A 17,590-nucleotide genomic window follows, 5' to 3' on the forward strand; every position below is an offset into this window, starting at 1 on the left:
GTAGAATAGAACAACAACAACTACAAAAGTCAAACTATTCAACCAAATTTTGCTAGATGAAAATAGATTTTCCATCCAGCAAAATTTGTTTTTTTTTTCATCAAATTTTCATTGATGAAAAATCTATCTTCTTCTTTTTTTTTTTTTTTGCTTTACTCTTTTTCGTGATTACTATTGCTAGGCAACCGTCAATGACATGCAGTCACAGTGACCTGGAGGTGCGTGATATTAATCAGATAGCTGTATTGTTCTCCGGCTCAGCCAAAAAAGAGGAGTAATTAAAGTCAGGTGACTGACATTTCAAGCCAAATGCCCTTTTTTTCACAGCAAAAGGATGTGGATTAGAGAGATAATTACTTGTAGTCTCTAGGTCAGTCCGTACAGAGGCTCAATGTAATAATTTTTTTTTTTCTGCCATGTGAACATTTGCCATGGAGCTGCTGTGTAAAGTACTTAAAGCATTCTTCAGAAGTCACTCCACAATTTTCTCCTCAGTGTTGTTTATTCATTCAAATAGTTACAAAAGGAATTGGAATGTCATCCTTCATGATTGTAAATTTATTAGTGGGTGTAAAAGAAAATAAAAAAAAAATCAGGTGCTTTGTACATTGTAAGTGTAGTCAATAGACACATGCTGTATATAGTGTGTATTTTCCTGTCTTATGTTTCACGGCCCTTACAGAAATCACAAAACTTCTCAAAAAGTCAGGAAAAAGAAATTCTGTTGATGAAGAAAAAGGATATATTTTAGTAACTAATTCTGATACCATGCTGCTCCCGAATTGTATGTTATCATTACACCTAACTGCCGTAATAGAGCATGGTCTAAAATTGGTTACTATTCAAGGGGGAGGATTTTTATGGCACGGGTAAATCTGACTTTTTGGCTGGTTATAACTTGTCACATGATATAACATTTTCTCCCTTCCCCCACCAGCAAGGGGGGCTTTAATCTCTTACCTCTTAGCCAAGTTCATGGTTACTGTTTGTTATGCCAACAGCGTGTGTGGGAGGGTAGCCAGACATTTGTCAGCTCCGCGATGCAATGACGCACTAGATGCATCATCCCAGTGCTGCGCTTATAAATGGCCATTCACAGAGAGCGTGTAGTTGTCGAGGTCAAAATACTGCAAGCGCCCAGGGAGAGCATGACACGAAAAGGCATAGGTGGGACCCAGGTGCTGCTGCGGTTGGAAAATTAACCATTGATACAAATTTGATGATCCCTCAGGCACCATCCAAATACGTGACTGTGTGCTCTGGGTGTAGGTCTTACTTGCTCATTAAATAATGTGGATGGATGGCTTGCAAAAAGGTCATTACTCCTAGTGATTACCATGGTTGATTTTCATCCAAATTGTGATTAAGACCTTTACAGCAAAGTATGGAAATAAAGAATGGACAAATTCAAAGTGCTGATATGAAAGTGAGTGATAGGGAGTGGGGATGGTGCACATAAAACTCACCAGGATGTGAATTAAAGTACCAGATGATTACAATTAGGTCTGTACTATTAGGCAATTTGAAGAGTGCTCAAAGAGAAGAGAACTGTTTGATGGAAAGCTTAGTGATGATATCATAATCATCATCATCATCGTCATCATCATCGTCATCAAAATCATCATCATCATCATCATTATCATCGTCATTATCATCATCGTCATCATCATCATCGTCATCATCATCATCATCATTATCATCGTCATCATCATCATCATCATCATCATCATCACATTCATCAAGACAACTATGATTGTGATGAATGAGTGAATGATGGAGTAAATTGCCGCAGCAGGTGGAGGGGTAGAGGAGAAGGGAGTGAAGCAGAAGGAAGGATTAAGGAAGAAGAGGAAGCGGAGGAGCACGAGAGAAAATATATGGAAAGGAAGGAAAAAGTGAGAAATGTAAAAGAGGAGGAGAAGAAGAAGAATGGGGTGGAGAGAGTGGGTGTGGGTGGGGGAGGGGAGGAGAGTAAGATGGGATAAAGAGGAAGAGTTTGGAGTTTTCTGTTTTGTTGTTGTTTTAAGGGGGTGATGGGAGGATGTAGATGGGACAGCCAAACTATGGAGCCTTTTAGGAATAGAGCACATGTGCTCCGTTGTGCAAGAACATCAAGTGACAGAAGAGAGAGAGAAGATAGAGATAGAGTCTCCCCAAAGATCACATTAACAGTCTTCTCCCTTGAGGCTGTAACACATGATGCATTACACACAGAGTCTATCAGCAAGGAATCAGTTGTTCTTGAAGGTTAGATTCACAGAATGCCTGTCTCCAACCGTCCCATCCTTTTATCCCTACCCCCAAAAATGCAAAACCAGGAATTGTCCTACTCCAATACAAGCTTTACCATCATAAAATTCCTGGAACCACCATGAAAAACGCAAAGTTGCAAAACTCCTCCATACCGTACAGCATTTGATGCACTTTGGAGAATATATTACTGCTGTAGGAGCAGTATGTGACCACAGAAACCACTGACATAGATATGTCTTCATGACATAAAGACAGAAAAAAAAAAGTTGTCATCAAGGCTTAAAGGGATGGTATAGCATAGGTGAAGATAATAATTGGGCTTTTAACTTTTTGCGAGATACCAAGAATCCACTTATGAAATAGTACAGAGCGCACCATTCTAAGAAGAATTCAAAATTTATTTGATAAAAATCTGTTTTGAAATGGCTAAGACATCCAAAAACAAAGTAAAACAAAGTGATCATAATAAAAGGTGGTTCCCACCTTTTATTAGGATTGCTCCATTTTGGGTATCTCAGGCCATTTCAAAACCAATTTCATCAAATAAACGTTGCATTCCTCTTGGAATTACATGCTCTTTCATATTTCGTAAGAGGTTTCTCATTATCTCACCCAAAAATGTTAGAAACCTGAATATAGGTCTCAACCAAAACTATACAATCCCTTTAATGTCCAAACCACAAGCTGAAGCTGTCAAAAGTACACAGACAAGGGCAATGTACAATGTACTTGCCAAGAGGCTCATAACAGCTATGTTGTGGAACTGTTTTATAGTGTGCTGTGCACTTTTGTTACGAAACATCCCCACAACATCAAAAAGGAAGCTACACGCTGATTTACCACACAAAAGATAGTTTACTTCAACTACCAAACCATGAAAGTAGACCTAATTTCTCCTATTTTGTTGTGCTCTGTGTCATAACATGAACACACAAGCTTGTACATTGTAAAGTAGTGTTTACTGAAAAGAATATTCAAAGGATCATGCATATCAAGATCGATGTCAATTTCTCAGTGGGCGCAAGTAAAGTGTTTTTGCAATTTCCGTTATATTGTGGCATTCACCCATTCTGCTCATGCTACAAGGTTGTATAATGGTAATCATTATAATCCAGGCGCAATGCAAGGTTGTTTCAAGAAACACAGCCCTGCTGTATGTGCCGTGACAGGCTTACTGCTTACAATTGTAGTTCTTCTGCAAAAAAAAAAATATATTAGAAGTGCCCTACATGAGAGCTACAATCAGGTGAATGTATGGATATATGCAAGACTGGCATCTCACCTTCCGCTCTTCACTGCTCCCCCCATGACGATGGTCGGCCGATAAATGTTTGTTCGGCGGCAGGTGTCGCACCGAGCGTCGCTCTTCCTTGGATCACAAACGCAATGGATATCCCGGACTCGGCGCGGAACAGACAGAGCATGGAGAAAAAAAAAAGGAAAGGGAAACGAAATGAATCCGTGGGTGATGCGGCATTGGCTTTCTGGAGAGCCGATATCTAAAAGAGTCGCTTCGGTCCCAGATGAGAGAGAGAGAGAGAGAGAAAAAAGAAACACATCTCGCAGCGTTTGTCACCTGCCGGATGAACGGAGAGAGTCACATCAGAGTTTGGCATCATCAGAGACTCCAGCTTTGCATTCCCAGACTGGGAACTCCAGAAGGCAATAAGTCAACTTTTCAGGACCCAACATCACCCAACCATGACGTGTCGTCTTCTCTTTGGACACGATGGAGTGTCACCCCATTCTCGGCAGTGAATCCAATTCTGATGAGTGACAAGAAAACTTGGAATAGACCATGGCCATTAGCATTTTTTTCTTTCTCTTTAATGCCCTGTTATCAGATATAACTGCATTTTTGTCGCTGCATAATTTGCATATTCCCTTGTATTTGTGTTTCTGCACTTGTTGAGAATAGTTTCTTTGTTAGATTATTAAGGTGACTTATTGTATTTTTTTCAAAGGCCACAAAGTATTTTTAAAGGGGAAGGCTAGTAACTGATCAGTGGGAATCAGTGGGAATGCTGAGGGATGATTGTTCCAATCCTTGTGGGATTCATTTAAGAGTACATTATATATCTATTCTTGTGTGAAAATTATTTGCTTCAGAATGGTCTCATATTCAAGTAATGTGCAGTTTAATGTTTCCAAGTAAGCGTCCCTGGTCAGTGACGGGGCATTAATCTGCACATTACTTGAATATGAGACCGTTCTGAAGCAAATAATTTTCACACAACAGTAGATATATAATGTACTCTTAAATGAATCCCACAAGGATTGGAACAATCATCCCTCAGCATTCCCACTGATTCCCACTGATCAGTTACTAGCCATCCCCTTTAAGGAGCATTTGACTTCTAGTACTTTCAGATTATTCCTCAAATATATATTCCTTCTTAAGTTCTACATTTAACCTGTTGAGGACGCTTTGATTTTGCTACAACACGCATTTTCCATAGACACATGCCGGAGTATACTCGTGACTCGTCCTCAACAGGTTAACTTGAGAAGTATAAGGTAGAAGATTTTATAAGTGTACCATCTGCATTACATACACATGTTCAATATCTAGCATCCATTCCCAGGGGGCTAGAGTCTTGGTTAATCTGCAGTGTGGCCTCGTGCACACGCAAATGATCATAAACCCTGTTTACACCAAAGCTCGGTTGCGGCCCGAGTGCGGTGTAAATGGTGATGCTAGGCTGAGTTGCCGTGCTTGGCCCCGCGATTATTAGATGCTAAACAGTGATTCTGGGGCTCAGCTGTGGCTTAGCCTCACAGTTAAACATACATGCATCCATCACGTCGTGGCTCTGTTCAGTTTCTTGTGGATGGTATTCAGTACTTGATGGCATACACGTCATGCTTGCATGCACGTCAAGTCTTGTGTGGGGGGAAAAAAAATTCAGATCAATTCTTTCATATTTTTTATACATAAATATATTCAATATTGGTAGTACTGTCATCATTATCATTCTAATCAGCATAATTGCTCCTTCCACCACTACATAAATTGTTGTATATTTCATGTGAAAAAAAAAAATACCAAGCTTTTATTTTCATGTAGAATGTTACATTCATCAACCTATGTAGAATCACAACAATCAAACATATGTGTTAAAAACTGAGTTCAGTTTAATAGGAAACCATCGGATATTACAAACAGCAGTGTGGGCTTTCCTGTAAAAGAAAAAATACTGTATCCATAAAGTTGAGCTTTTTGATCACCAAAATCCCCAGTCATTTGTTGTTGTTGTTGTGTTGTTGTTTGTTTTTTTTTTTTTTTTTTGGGGGGGGGGATAGAAAAAGAAGAATGTGGGAATAAACAAATTTAACAGGAAGCATGTAACCTCTCATCTCCACTTTGAAGGCGCAACGTAAGCAGTGCCGGGTACCTCCAAGCAACCATTGAAGAGGTAATAATGAGAAAACGTGATGTATTGGTCGCTAGGAAACGAACATGCCATGCTCGCAATGTTGGGGGGGGGGGGGAGGGGGAGAGAAGGAAGAATGATGGTTCTTTATGTGCATTGTAGACACACCTGCAGATCACAGAGGAATGACAGAAAACACTATAGAAGAAAATCCACCAGGATTTCCCACTTCCCCCCGAATGCCTCATGTTGTCGTAGCATCCGTTGAAGCAGAAACGCACCCACACCTTCCGCCTGACATTTGACAGGCTAGCAAAATGCATGGATCGAAAAAAAGACAACAGCAACAACTAGAGCAAATCCTAAAACACATTCTTGTCACTCTTGCATCTGAGAGGGCAGCAGTAATGCATACTAAAGATTGTATTTTGCAAACATGTTTGCAATTTCGTTTATTATTTGGTTTCTGGTTGGGGAGTTCGAATATTATGTGGCGATATGGGCTTGGGCCTAATTATATTGGAGGATTGATGATGGAACCCATAGAGAATTAGGCTGCAGAAATGTTAACATCTAGTCATCAAATTGGCACCTTTGAATTTCATACGTCTCATATTGGAGAGAGATTATATTTTACAGAAATCATCATTTTTATTCATCATCAAATTGGCACCTCTGAATTTCACATGGCTTGCATCAGATAAAGATTTCAAGTTAAGATATAAAGTCTACACACAGTCAGGAAGACAGATCACAAGCATTTCATCAGCAGAAGCTTCAATCTATGGAAATTTGTTGCCAATTTATTAAAGAAGCAGTTATAAATTTAGTCAATGAATTAGAAAAAAAAAAACGCTCAGAATGTAGACCTCCACCAAGCAGCTCATTTCCACTCATATGCTGAAAATGACCTTATTTCCCAATGATGAAGCATCCTTTCTAGTGTCTATACCTTAGTTTCTTGCTGGCCTCGAGCTCGCACTCATTGCGTGTAGGTGCACCTCAAATATGTGCAGCTTGAATTCCCTCGTTTGTTGGCCCTATATGCCAATGATGATAAGAATCCTTCAAAAAAAAAAAAAAAAATCCTGGATCCAGACAGTGATCAGGATCACTACCAAACTTTAATCATCTTTGTGTTAACACTTTAATCATCAGTGCTTTGTGTTAACACTTTAATCATCAGTGCTTTGTGTTAGCACTTTCCCTGAAAAGTTCATCCAAATTCGGTCATAGCTTTTTGAGTTATCATGCTAACAGACAGACAAACTAACGCCCGCCAAAACATACTGTAAAACACAATATTTTCGCGAATTGGAGCCGACGGCCTTTTTCGTGGTATGAAATTTTAATTTTTTTTGCATGCATTTTGATTTTGCAAATCTTGGCTTTTGCGAGATTCACGAAATTAGAATGCACGCCAGCATTCCTCGTTTTACAGTAACCCCTTTCGCCAAGGTAATGATAAGAAAATTATGATAAGAAGTAAAGCACTATGGAAACCACCAAAAAAAAAAAATTGGTTTTTGAGACTCGATTGGTTTAATCTTAAAAAGACATCTTTCTGGAATTGAAAGTTCCTCTTGAGCAGTGTGCTTGCCCACATTGGCAGCATTGGTGCACAGTACAACAACTCTGTATCAGCATCTTGCTGTTATTGTACATGTAGCATTGCTCTACTTTTCATTTTACCATGCCGAGTGGGGGGAAGACATCCAGAATGAATAATTCAGCGGGGAGTCTTTTGTGAGATGCAAGTTTATAATGCAGCTTGACATTTACTCTATGCATATAAAAGAATTCTACATGATGTCTTGCCATACAAGACACGGAGGGGGGGGGGGGGGGGGGGGGTGTCTGTGTGTGACTGATTTGTGGTTATGTGCATTTTCTGACTGTGGCATTCAATGCCAATTCAAGCTGTTTCTTTTGATCAGTGTCACTTGCGATTTGACATTTTGCAATAAACCACTCATTTGCAATGAGATATATGTGCGCTGTGCCGAACGTTACCCCCCACTTTTTGTCGTATGCATATTTTTTTAGTATTTTTTTTTGTGTGTGGTTGTCTCATTCTATCTACAGAAATTTACCTATCAATGTCAAATGTAGTTGAAACTTGGGTTGCATTCATTATGCCAGAACTTTATCTTTCCATTTTATTGTCTGATTAATGAATATTTTACTACAGAGAAGTTACTCAAGAATCAGAATGTATTGGACAACAAAGTCATTCGTCATAACTTTTCCTACCCTAGTATTTAAAAGATGGAATTATATTCATATTTTTTTCTTTGTAGTTAATTTTGGGGGCATTCTTTAGGGGCCTTGGGAGGAGTTCCTGTATCAGATTATAGCCAAAATGTAGTTTGGGAAGGAAAAAAAAAAAGATCTGCGGGAAGAACTTCCACTTGCTGTAGTTTGTATAGAGAATTTGATTGCACACATTTCATATCTAACTGTGATAGCATGATTATTATACTGTGCAATTTTCAGACCACTTTATTGAGTAAAAATTGGGTATCTGGGACTATTGTGATTACTTGCAATCTTGTAGCATATCCAAGAATTTCAGTTTTGAAATTCAATTGTCAGTGTGTCGTCCATGTAAGCGATTTACCTTAATAGGCCTTATCTTCCTTGTCTTCCTTTGCTAATATTCATAAAAAAACTGGAACTTTCTGGCTACACTTGTATTTCTGGAAATGAAATAAGGCTCACTAATTCGAAGGTTCATTAACCAAAAAAAAAAAAAGTATTGTGATGATGAAGATTCATTTGTATGTACCTTTTTTTTCCATTTTTGGAGTAACGAACTTTATTTCATTTTTGGAGTAATGAACTTTATGTTATTTTCTGATTAGCAAACCTTCACAGTGATGAACAGTACCAGTACCTAACTTTTCATGCACTAATCTTCACATGAATCACATGTCATAGATTTTCTCTTCTGTGATATGACCATTTTTTAAAAACACTATCCATTAACCTTCATTACAGCGAAAAAAAAAACCCCAAATAAACAAACAAACAAACAACAACAACAGTACTGACTTTTTATACCCCCGCCAAACGAAGTTTGAAGGGGGTATATAGGAATCAGCGGACGGTCGGTCGGGCGGTCGGTCGGGCGGTCGGGCGGTCGGGCGGTCGGGCGGTCGGTCGGGCGGTCGGTCCGTTGCAAATCTTGCGTCGCGAACTACTTCCTCAGTTTTCAACCGATTCCCATAAAACTTGGCACAGATGTGTGCCTTGGGTTGTAGATGTGCAAGACGTATTTTTTGACAGTACCCAAAAGTACGTTGCCATGGTAACGGCATATTATGGGCAAAAATGGGTACAAATCTTGCGTCGCGAACTACTTCCTCAGTTTTCAACCGATTCCCATTAAACTTGGCACAGATGTGTGCCTTGGGTTGTAGATGTGCAAGACGTATTTTTTGACAGTACCCAAAAGTACGTTGCCATGGTAACGGCATATTATGGGCAAAAATGGGTACAAATCTTGCGTCGCGAACTCCTCCCACAGTTTTTGATCAATTTTTATGAAATTAGGTACAGATGTTCATCTGAATATGTTAATGTGCAAGACACATATTTCCGTAGTGGCAAAAAGTGCGTTGCCATGGTAACGGCATGTTATTGGTAAAATATAGGGCAAAATGCTTCATGGCAAAACTGCTTCATCAGTGTTCTTCCAATTCTCATGGAATTCATATTGAATGTTTGTCTTAGGATATAGGTCAGCATGACACATTTCTTGACAGTAACAAAAAGTATGTTCCCATGGTAACAGCTCACATATTATGAGCCAAAATGATGGAAAATTTTGTGTTGCAAACTACTTCCTCAGTTTTTGCCCAATTTCCATGAAACTTGGTACAGACGTGTGCCTTTGGTTGTAGATGTGGAAGACGCATGTTTCGACAGTACCCGAAAGTACGTTGCCATGGTAACGGCATATTAATGGCAGAAGATCAAGGAAAGATCTTGCGGATTTAACTACTTCCTCAGTTTTTTGACCAAAGCTTATCAAATGTTGTTTTGACCAAAGCTTATGAAATGTTGTTTGACGGGGGTATAACCAGTCGCTGTAGCGACATTTCTAGTTTTTTTTAAATCCCAGAAAACAGGATTAACAGTTTTGTGTAGTAAAGGACAACAGTGGTAGAGTACTTGTTGCACTTTACAAGTGTGAAGGATCATCTCTTCAACAGAGTGTGTGAGATTAAAGGGAAATTCCATCCTGACATTGTGTTGCTTTGTATGAAAATAGAACAATTAAAGAAGTACATCAGTAAAGATGGGTTGGGGGTATGGACACATCAACAAAGTTATGAATTGTAACAGCATGAAAGTATAGACAAACTGGCTGCACTGTGTGACGTAGGTGTCGAGTAGCTCTCCATTTATTTTGCACACAAAATTGTAATAATTTTCATTTGTCTCAAATATTTTGACACAGACAGACCTATCTGATGGAGAAGGCACACAAAAATGTATTGCTCTAATCACACAAGACCACGCCTGCAGACAAATTTTATGAGGAGGAGAAAAATAAATGGTGAATTTTTGTGTACAAATGGAATGGAGAGCCGCTCAACACCTCAAGATCCTATCAAGTTGCTTTGTCGTCTTTTACATTGAACTTTCTGATGTGTCTGATATTTTCCCCCAAATTCTTGCACATCTACTTATCTGATTTATCTGTTTTCAAATAAAGCAACATAGTATCTGGGTTGAATTTCCCTTTAACTCTTTATGTGCCATGTTCGCACGTCAGACTCAGTTGACGGCGTGCCAACTTCGCATATTCTGCTCAAACCCACAAACCCGCCCAAACCTATCGATAAATCGCCAGATGCCGCAGTACAATGAAAGCTTTTTTCACGCTTCTGTTTGTCTCACATATAGCTTGAATTTTATGTGGTGATTGACTTTAAAGCAAGTGTTCCCTAATAGATTTGCGTGAAAATTCTAAGTTTCTGTCACTGTTTTGTGTGCAAAAGTTGTGCCTTTACAGTAGTGTAACTACTGGTCATTTTAAAGAAAAGCAATCATCGATTTGTCATACAGCTTAAATCAAAGCAAAGTTTGGCATTTTCTCTACAACTTTGCTCCTACATGTCCAGCTGAACAGAAATCTATTAAGTAGAAGTTACATAGATTTGAAAAACATAATGTTTTCTCAAAGCAGGACTACGTTGGTGTCTCAGAATAGTGTGGCACGCAGGGGGGTTTCACCATTGGCACCTAAAGAGTTAACCTTTTGAGGATGGGCTGATTTTGCTATGTAACACGCATTTCCCATAGAAACCTGCCTGAGTATACTGGGGTCTAGTCTGCAATGGGGTAATGTTTCCCAGCATCCAGCTGGCAGTGCTTTGGTGGATAGCTTTCACCTCAAAACGCCAGTCTAAATGTCTTGTGCGACGGCAGCTATGAATGCATGTCATCTCCTTCTGTTGCTCTCTGATAAGTGAGTGATTTCATAATAGCCGACATGGATAGGGACTCGTTGACAACACGGATGATGTTCCAGTTCTGTACGTGCTGACCCATGCTAACACATAATTTGATAAAAGTACAGTGCACCTAATTAACTCGTATGTATTTGAATATGTGATTAGGAGAAAATAAAAGAAAAAAAAAAGTGCATATAGGAGGTTACTTGATGAAACTCATAAAAGCAACATTTGTCTTTCGAAAACAATTAAGGCAACCGGATGAGTGTAGTATTAAAGCCCACCTTCTTTTTGCCTTTCTGTCCTAAACAAGGTGCCTTGGCCGGTCTCAACAAGTTACTGCCTCTACTTCTTGTCCTCAGCAAGGCCTCTCTTTGTGAATTAAAATCAAATCCCAGACCAGATCAGGCAAGGAAAAGACAAGCAAAAGAAAGAAAATTAGTTCTTGACACTACACTTCAAAACTGATGCTGTTCTTTCTTTTCTTTTTTTTTCCTTTGTTGTATCATTTTTATTTGTATTTTGTTTGATAGAGGAAGCCTTTCGGTTGCACATAATTGCGGAGATATTTGATACTTCGCATCTTCCACCATGACATATTGCAAAAGACCTACATACTAAAGTAGGCCATTTCCGAAGTATCCCCCACAATATTCTCAGGGTAGGCAGTTGATGTATCAAATTTAGGATGGGGGGGGGGGGGGGATGAGGAGATGGGGTTAGGTAAAATGGGTTGCTAGCTTAGCCGGCAATTTCCTTCCGCAGGGAGAAGAAATGAGTGCAATCTCTTTCAAGGGTATCAACGCTCTTTAAGCAAGATCCTTGTGACTTCTTGAAAAATCTCAGCTTCTGATGAATTGCAATGAGCATTACAGTACAGTAATTTTCATATGTGGGACTGCATCCTCTTATGACAATTCTGTGCACCTCTTATGACACTTTGTGCACAATTCATATTGGGGGTTTAAATGTTTATTTGGTCTTTTCATGTACTGACCATTGAGATATCCCTTGATGAGGATAACCATAGCTCCCTCCCCCCCCCCCACCTCAAATACACCATGCTAAGGCAGTTCTAAAAATAAATCAAATCAAAAGGAGATGTCTCTACTGAAGCATTTATATTTTTGGATAATGCTCTAAAGGGATTGTAGGCCTATACTTTTGGTTGAGACCTAACTTACAGTTTCTAACATTTTTGGTGAGGTAGTGAGAAACTTATGAAATTTGAAAGAGCATGTGATTTCAAGAGGAGTTCAATGTTTATATGATGAAAATTGGTTTTGAAATGGCTGAGATATCCAAGACAAAGAGATCCTAATAAAAGGTGGGACCCACCTTTCATTTTGATTGCTCTGTTTTACTTTGTTTTTTGGATGTCTCGGCTATTCCAAAACCGAGTTTCATCAAATAAATGTTGAATTCCTCCTAGAATGTTATGCTCTGTACTATTTCATAAGTGATTTCTTGGTATCTCACAAAAAGATAAAAGCTCAATCCTCATCTACACCAATACTACACCATCCCTTTAATGTATTGTCATTATGTGACATTCACATCAGCGAAGTGAAAATTTTCCTAGACTTTAAGGAGCGTGACACAGGCACATGCTAGTGGAGAAAAAGAAAAGAAAGAGGCATAGAAATGGAAGTGAAATGATTTCAAACAAAAATGTAATACTTTATATTCTTTATGCAGAATTTCAAGGCAACTTGATTTCAGCTGTCATAGATACCTTTTTTTTCCATTCAACATCATTTGTCACTAACGAATAAATCTTTACAGAACATGGAAGGGTCCCCAAGGAAGGGGAATTCTATCCCGATGAAATGGAGGAGAAAGAGGTTCCCCCCTATTCACTGTGGTAATTACTACAGGCAGAAATCAGATCTCTGATTTACGGCACAGGAAACGGTATTGCCGGCGAATGTTGTATTGAAGGAGGTTTTCACTTTGCCACCCCCCTTCCACCCCCAAGGAGAGAGAATCGCTTTCGGCTCCACGTACAGGAAGGCCGTGACAAATCACCCTTATCTATCATGCTCGCTGCTTTTTTGCTTGCAAACTGCACAAAAAGAAAAAGATCCTTGTTTAAATTACATGTTTTGAAAGCGTTTCATATCGTATAGACAGTTACAATGTATGACGGTTCAAACATGGAATATTAAGGGATCTTCCCACTGGCTGCATGTTATAAAGATTCCACACAACAACTGTATCACAAAAACCTTGGCTTGTCACTTTAAAAGCATACATATTGTATATCTCTTTGTATACTCGCATGCAAGAGTAGTACATCCGTGCATACAGTATATCGTTGTGCAGGCGAGGTCAAGCTACAATGTGTGCTTGATATTATCTGGTCTTTGCAGTCGTGATGTAGAGGTCAATCTCTTTGGATTGCGTACATGCACTGGCCCAAAATCGAACCGAAATCAAAGTGGAAAGACCTCCAGCCAGGATGAGACTGACAACTAACAACGAGACTTGACAACGGTCTTGCTTGTAAACGTGATGTTAAAACATGAGGCAGCATGATATAGGCCTACACTTTGTACACAAGCAATTTTCCCATCACTCTCTGTGTTACTATTCTCGTGCGTTGACCTCGCATGGTCGGGGGTCATTCAACAGAGGAAGTTGGACTCAGTCCCACCAGATGTACAGACTGTATGGCATCATCAGTAAGCATCCCCAGGACGCTGGCTTCATGATGAAGACATCAACAGCGTCGGGAATGGCTTGCAGCTTTTAACCCGTTGAGGACGGGTTGATTTTGCTACAAGACGCATTTCCTAAAGACACCTGCCTGAGTTTACTCAGGACTCATCCTCAACGGGTTAAAAGGCATTATTTACCATTTGCAGATGAAACAAAAACCCAGCTTTGCTGCTTTAAAATAGTTTTAAAATGTGAGTTAGGTATAGAAACAACCAGTGTAAAAAAGTTAATGAGTATAATCAATGTTATGTGTAAAAGTATTTTCAAATATACAAAATGTGAACAATAGATATGATAAAATTGTGTCTAGACTAAACCGTCTACAGTTATGATTTTGTGAGAAAAATGGTGATATCTCCTTATATTTTAGGCTTTATTGCAAAATTGTTATAAGGTAGGATGTTTTGTGATACGACAGATCTACACAAATTTGCATCAAACGTGATATCTTGAAAAATTTTTAAATCACTGCTCCCAAAGGTAAACAGGACCATAACCTGTCGAGGACAGGCTGATTTTGCTACAACACACATTTCCTAAAGACGCCTGCCTGAGTATACTCAGGACTTGTCCTTAAAGGAGAAGTTCACCTTCATAAACATAAGGATTGAGAAAATGCAACAATATTAGTAGAACACATCAGTGAAAGTTTGAGGAAAATTGGACAATCGATGCAAAAGTTATGAATTTTTTAAATTTTTGTGTTGGAACCGCTGGATGAGGAGACTACGACAGCTTGTGAGTCATATGCGTGCAACAGTATAAAGAAAATGTAAAAGAAAATTGAACATATTTCCACTTTTTTCGCATAATAAAAGAGCGCTTGACTTGCCTCTTTCTAAAGGCAGGGGGAATAATATTACCCATAACATGTGTCGGTAAGGAGTCAGGGGAATGTGTACTTTTTTCAAAAGATGGAATTTTGTGAAATTCTCTTTATATTTTCCTTATATTGTTGTACGCATGTGACATCTATGTTATTCATACACAGCAGTAGTCTTCTCATCCAGCGGGTACTGCACAAAAACTTCAAAAATTCATAACTTTTGAACGGATTGTCTGATTTTCCTCAAACTTTCAATGATGTGTTCTACTAATATTGCTACATTCTCTCAATCCTTATGTTTATGAAGGTGAACTTGTCCTTTAACGGGTTAAGACACAGTTTCATACTCCAGTGTGAAGGTACAATGTACCACACTGCAGAGTCTACTGACTGAGGTGCACAATCACTATGTGTTGGAAACAGATAAAATCATTCAAGCCAGGCGTGATGCAAGCACTTTACTGTAGCACCTTTGAAAATCACCCAAGACACTAGTATTTATGATTTCTGTCTTGCAGCCGAATAGAAGTTAGTGTACTTAAAGGGGAAGGCTAGTAACTGATCCGTGGGAATCAGTGGAAATGCTGGGAGATGATTGTTCCAATCCTTATGGGATTCATTCAAGAGTTCATTGTATATCTATTGTTGTGTGAAAATGATTTGCTTCAGAATGGTCTCATATTCAAGTAATGTGCAGATTAATGCTCCGTCACTGACCAGGGACGCTAACCTGGAAGCATTAAACTGCACATTACTTGAATATGAGACCAATTTGAAGCAAATCATTTTCACACAACAATAGATATACAATGAACTCTTGAATGAATCCCATAAGGATTGGAACAATCATCTCCCAGCATTTCCACTGATTCCCACTGATCAGTTACTAGCCTTCCCCTTTAAACCTCATGTGGAGAACTAAGCATTACATTCTTATACATCTTCTATTCTTTATGCAGTGGACTCGTAATTGTCTGTATAGTGTGCATCAAAACACAAGAAAATTGCCACAGGCTCTGAAAATGTCTGTAATGTAGTCCTATACTGTGATACCTAGCAGAAGGCTATTTATTTCTTTGCTGGTGTTGTTGCATTACGCCTTCTATATTTGGTACGTTTGGACAGATCGGCCATAGCACCAGATCGTTGTAGCAGGGGGCCTTTTCAGGCCAAATTAGTCACACATAGCTGTGAGGTCACAGAATGACAGCTGTCAGTCAAAACGAGGATAACTTAGCCATTTCCTGTTTCTTTGCTATTTTATTCATATCAGGCCCATCCATGCACAAGAGTAGTTGGGTTTGGGATCACTATTTGCTCTCCGTTCGTACATTGCAAAAAAAAAACAAAAAAACCCTTTTGCTCTGATGCCAGTGAAGCACTTCAAAACTCTGAATTGCGCATGCCTAAATAATGACTGGAGTATGATGTGGAGTGGATGGTCACCACAAGGTCAAAGGTCACAAGCATGGGTCAACGAACTTGTAGAGCCCAATGTCAAGTTTTTATGGCGCGTTTCTATTATGGGTCATAACTTTTGATCCATAGGTTCGTTTGTGACCAAACTTGAATGGTAGATGTCCCTTGGGGAGTGGATGGTCACCACAAGGTCAAAGGTCACAAGCAGGGTCAACGAACTTTTAGACCAATGTTAAGTTTTTCTGGCGCGTTTCTATCATGCGTCTTAACTTTTGATCCATAGATCCGTTTGTGACCAAACTTGGATGGTAGATGTCCCTCGGGGAGTGGATGGTCACCACTTGTAAGATCAAAGGTCACAGGCAGGGGTCACAAACTTTAAGGGCCCAATGTTAAGTTTTTATGGCACGTTTCTTTTTTGCCATAAATTTTTACCCTTTTATATCTCTTTATCTGTTATATCCCATTCGCGCACAATTTCTTGTACGCGAATGGGCGAGACACATTATGGCACTTGCCTTGTTTTGTATCGCATTGCAAAAACTGATTTTTAAAAACCATTATTTGGGTTATGTGTGGTTGGCCCTTGTGTTATCATGATATAACACCATTATGGCCTCTCTGTATTTGGAATAAACTGATGATATTCTATCTTGTAGAATGACATTTGATATGTCTGAAGACCTTTGAATTCACAAATGTACAGAATTGTTTAGTTAAACAACAGGGTTGTTAAAGTTTGTAGTTGTATTTTGCTTGATATATATATGTGTTATTCTTCTTTGGCAGACTCGATTCTAACTTGTTTTTCTGCTTCTGTCCCTCTTTTCTCATGCAATCCTTTTTCCTCTCTGCAGTACTAGCGACGGTGGCGTTTGCATTCCTGCTGTTGCCAATGTGCCAGTATTTATTGAGGCCCTGCTCGTCAGGAACAAAGTGAGTATCATTCCAGCATTTCTGTCAGCAATTTCAACCCCAACAACCCCCTCCCTCCTCCTCACCCCCCACACACACCCCATGGTTTGGCAAGTCATGGAGTAGCCAGGCTGATCCAGCCTGGCTTGATGCCAGTTCATGGGACATGTCCTCGAAGAAAGCAGAGGAGGAAATATAGATCAGTCATGAATCAATTCATTTATGATTTATGTGAAGAAAACATGTAATAGGTGTCGTTATACCCAGCAATCATATAGGGTCTGCCCTATGTGATGCCTCAGGTACATTGTACCATGGCATTTGCTCCTGCGACATTGCTTCCATTAGATAGTATCTGCATGCCAAGCGAAACATAGATTCTAATCACAAACATAACCCTATTCCCCTAATCCTCACATCAAAATAAACTTAAAATCCCGATCACAACCCTAACTAACTAATCTTAGGGTCTGTGTCGCAGTCGTATGGCCCATTTACACTGGCAAACAACGAAACACACACACACACACACACACACACACTCACAAAACCCACACAAACAAGCCTTGATTTTAAACTCACCTTCCACCTTATCTGAGAGCTTGATTCATAAGGCA

The 17,590-nt window shown here is 39.3% G+C and overlaps 1 protein-coding gene across 2 annotated transcripts in view; it reads left to right on the forward strand.

The window, feature by feature from the left end:
• The window catches only part of LOC139737331 (signal peptide peptidase-like 3), a 111,195-nt gene that overhangs the window by 68,569 nt on the left and 25,036 nt on the right, over positions 1-17,590 (forward strand). For both annotated transcript variants that reach the window (XM_071648018.1, XM_071648011.1), the window contains exon 5: positions 16,916-16,994. In XM_071648018.1, the coding sequence (XP_071504119.1) occupies positions 16,916-16,994 (79 nt within the window). The remainder of the gene's footprint in view (positions 1-16,915; positions 16,995-17,590) is intronic.

Source organism: Diadema antillarum, unplaced genomic scaffold (genome assembly GCF_040938485.1).
Source record: "Diadema antillarum isolate AM-2024a unplaced genomic scaffold, OU_Dant_1.0 scf00000028, whole genome shotgun sequence".
Taxonomy (NCBI): domain Eukaryota; kingdom Metazoa; phylum Echinodermata; class Echinoidea; order Diadematoida; family Diadematidae; genus Diadema; species Diadema antillarum.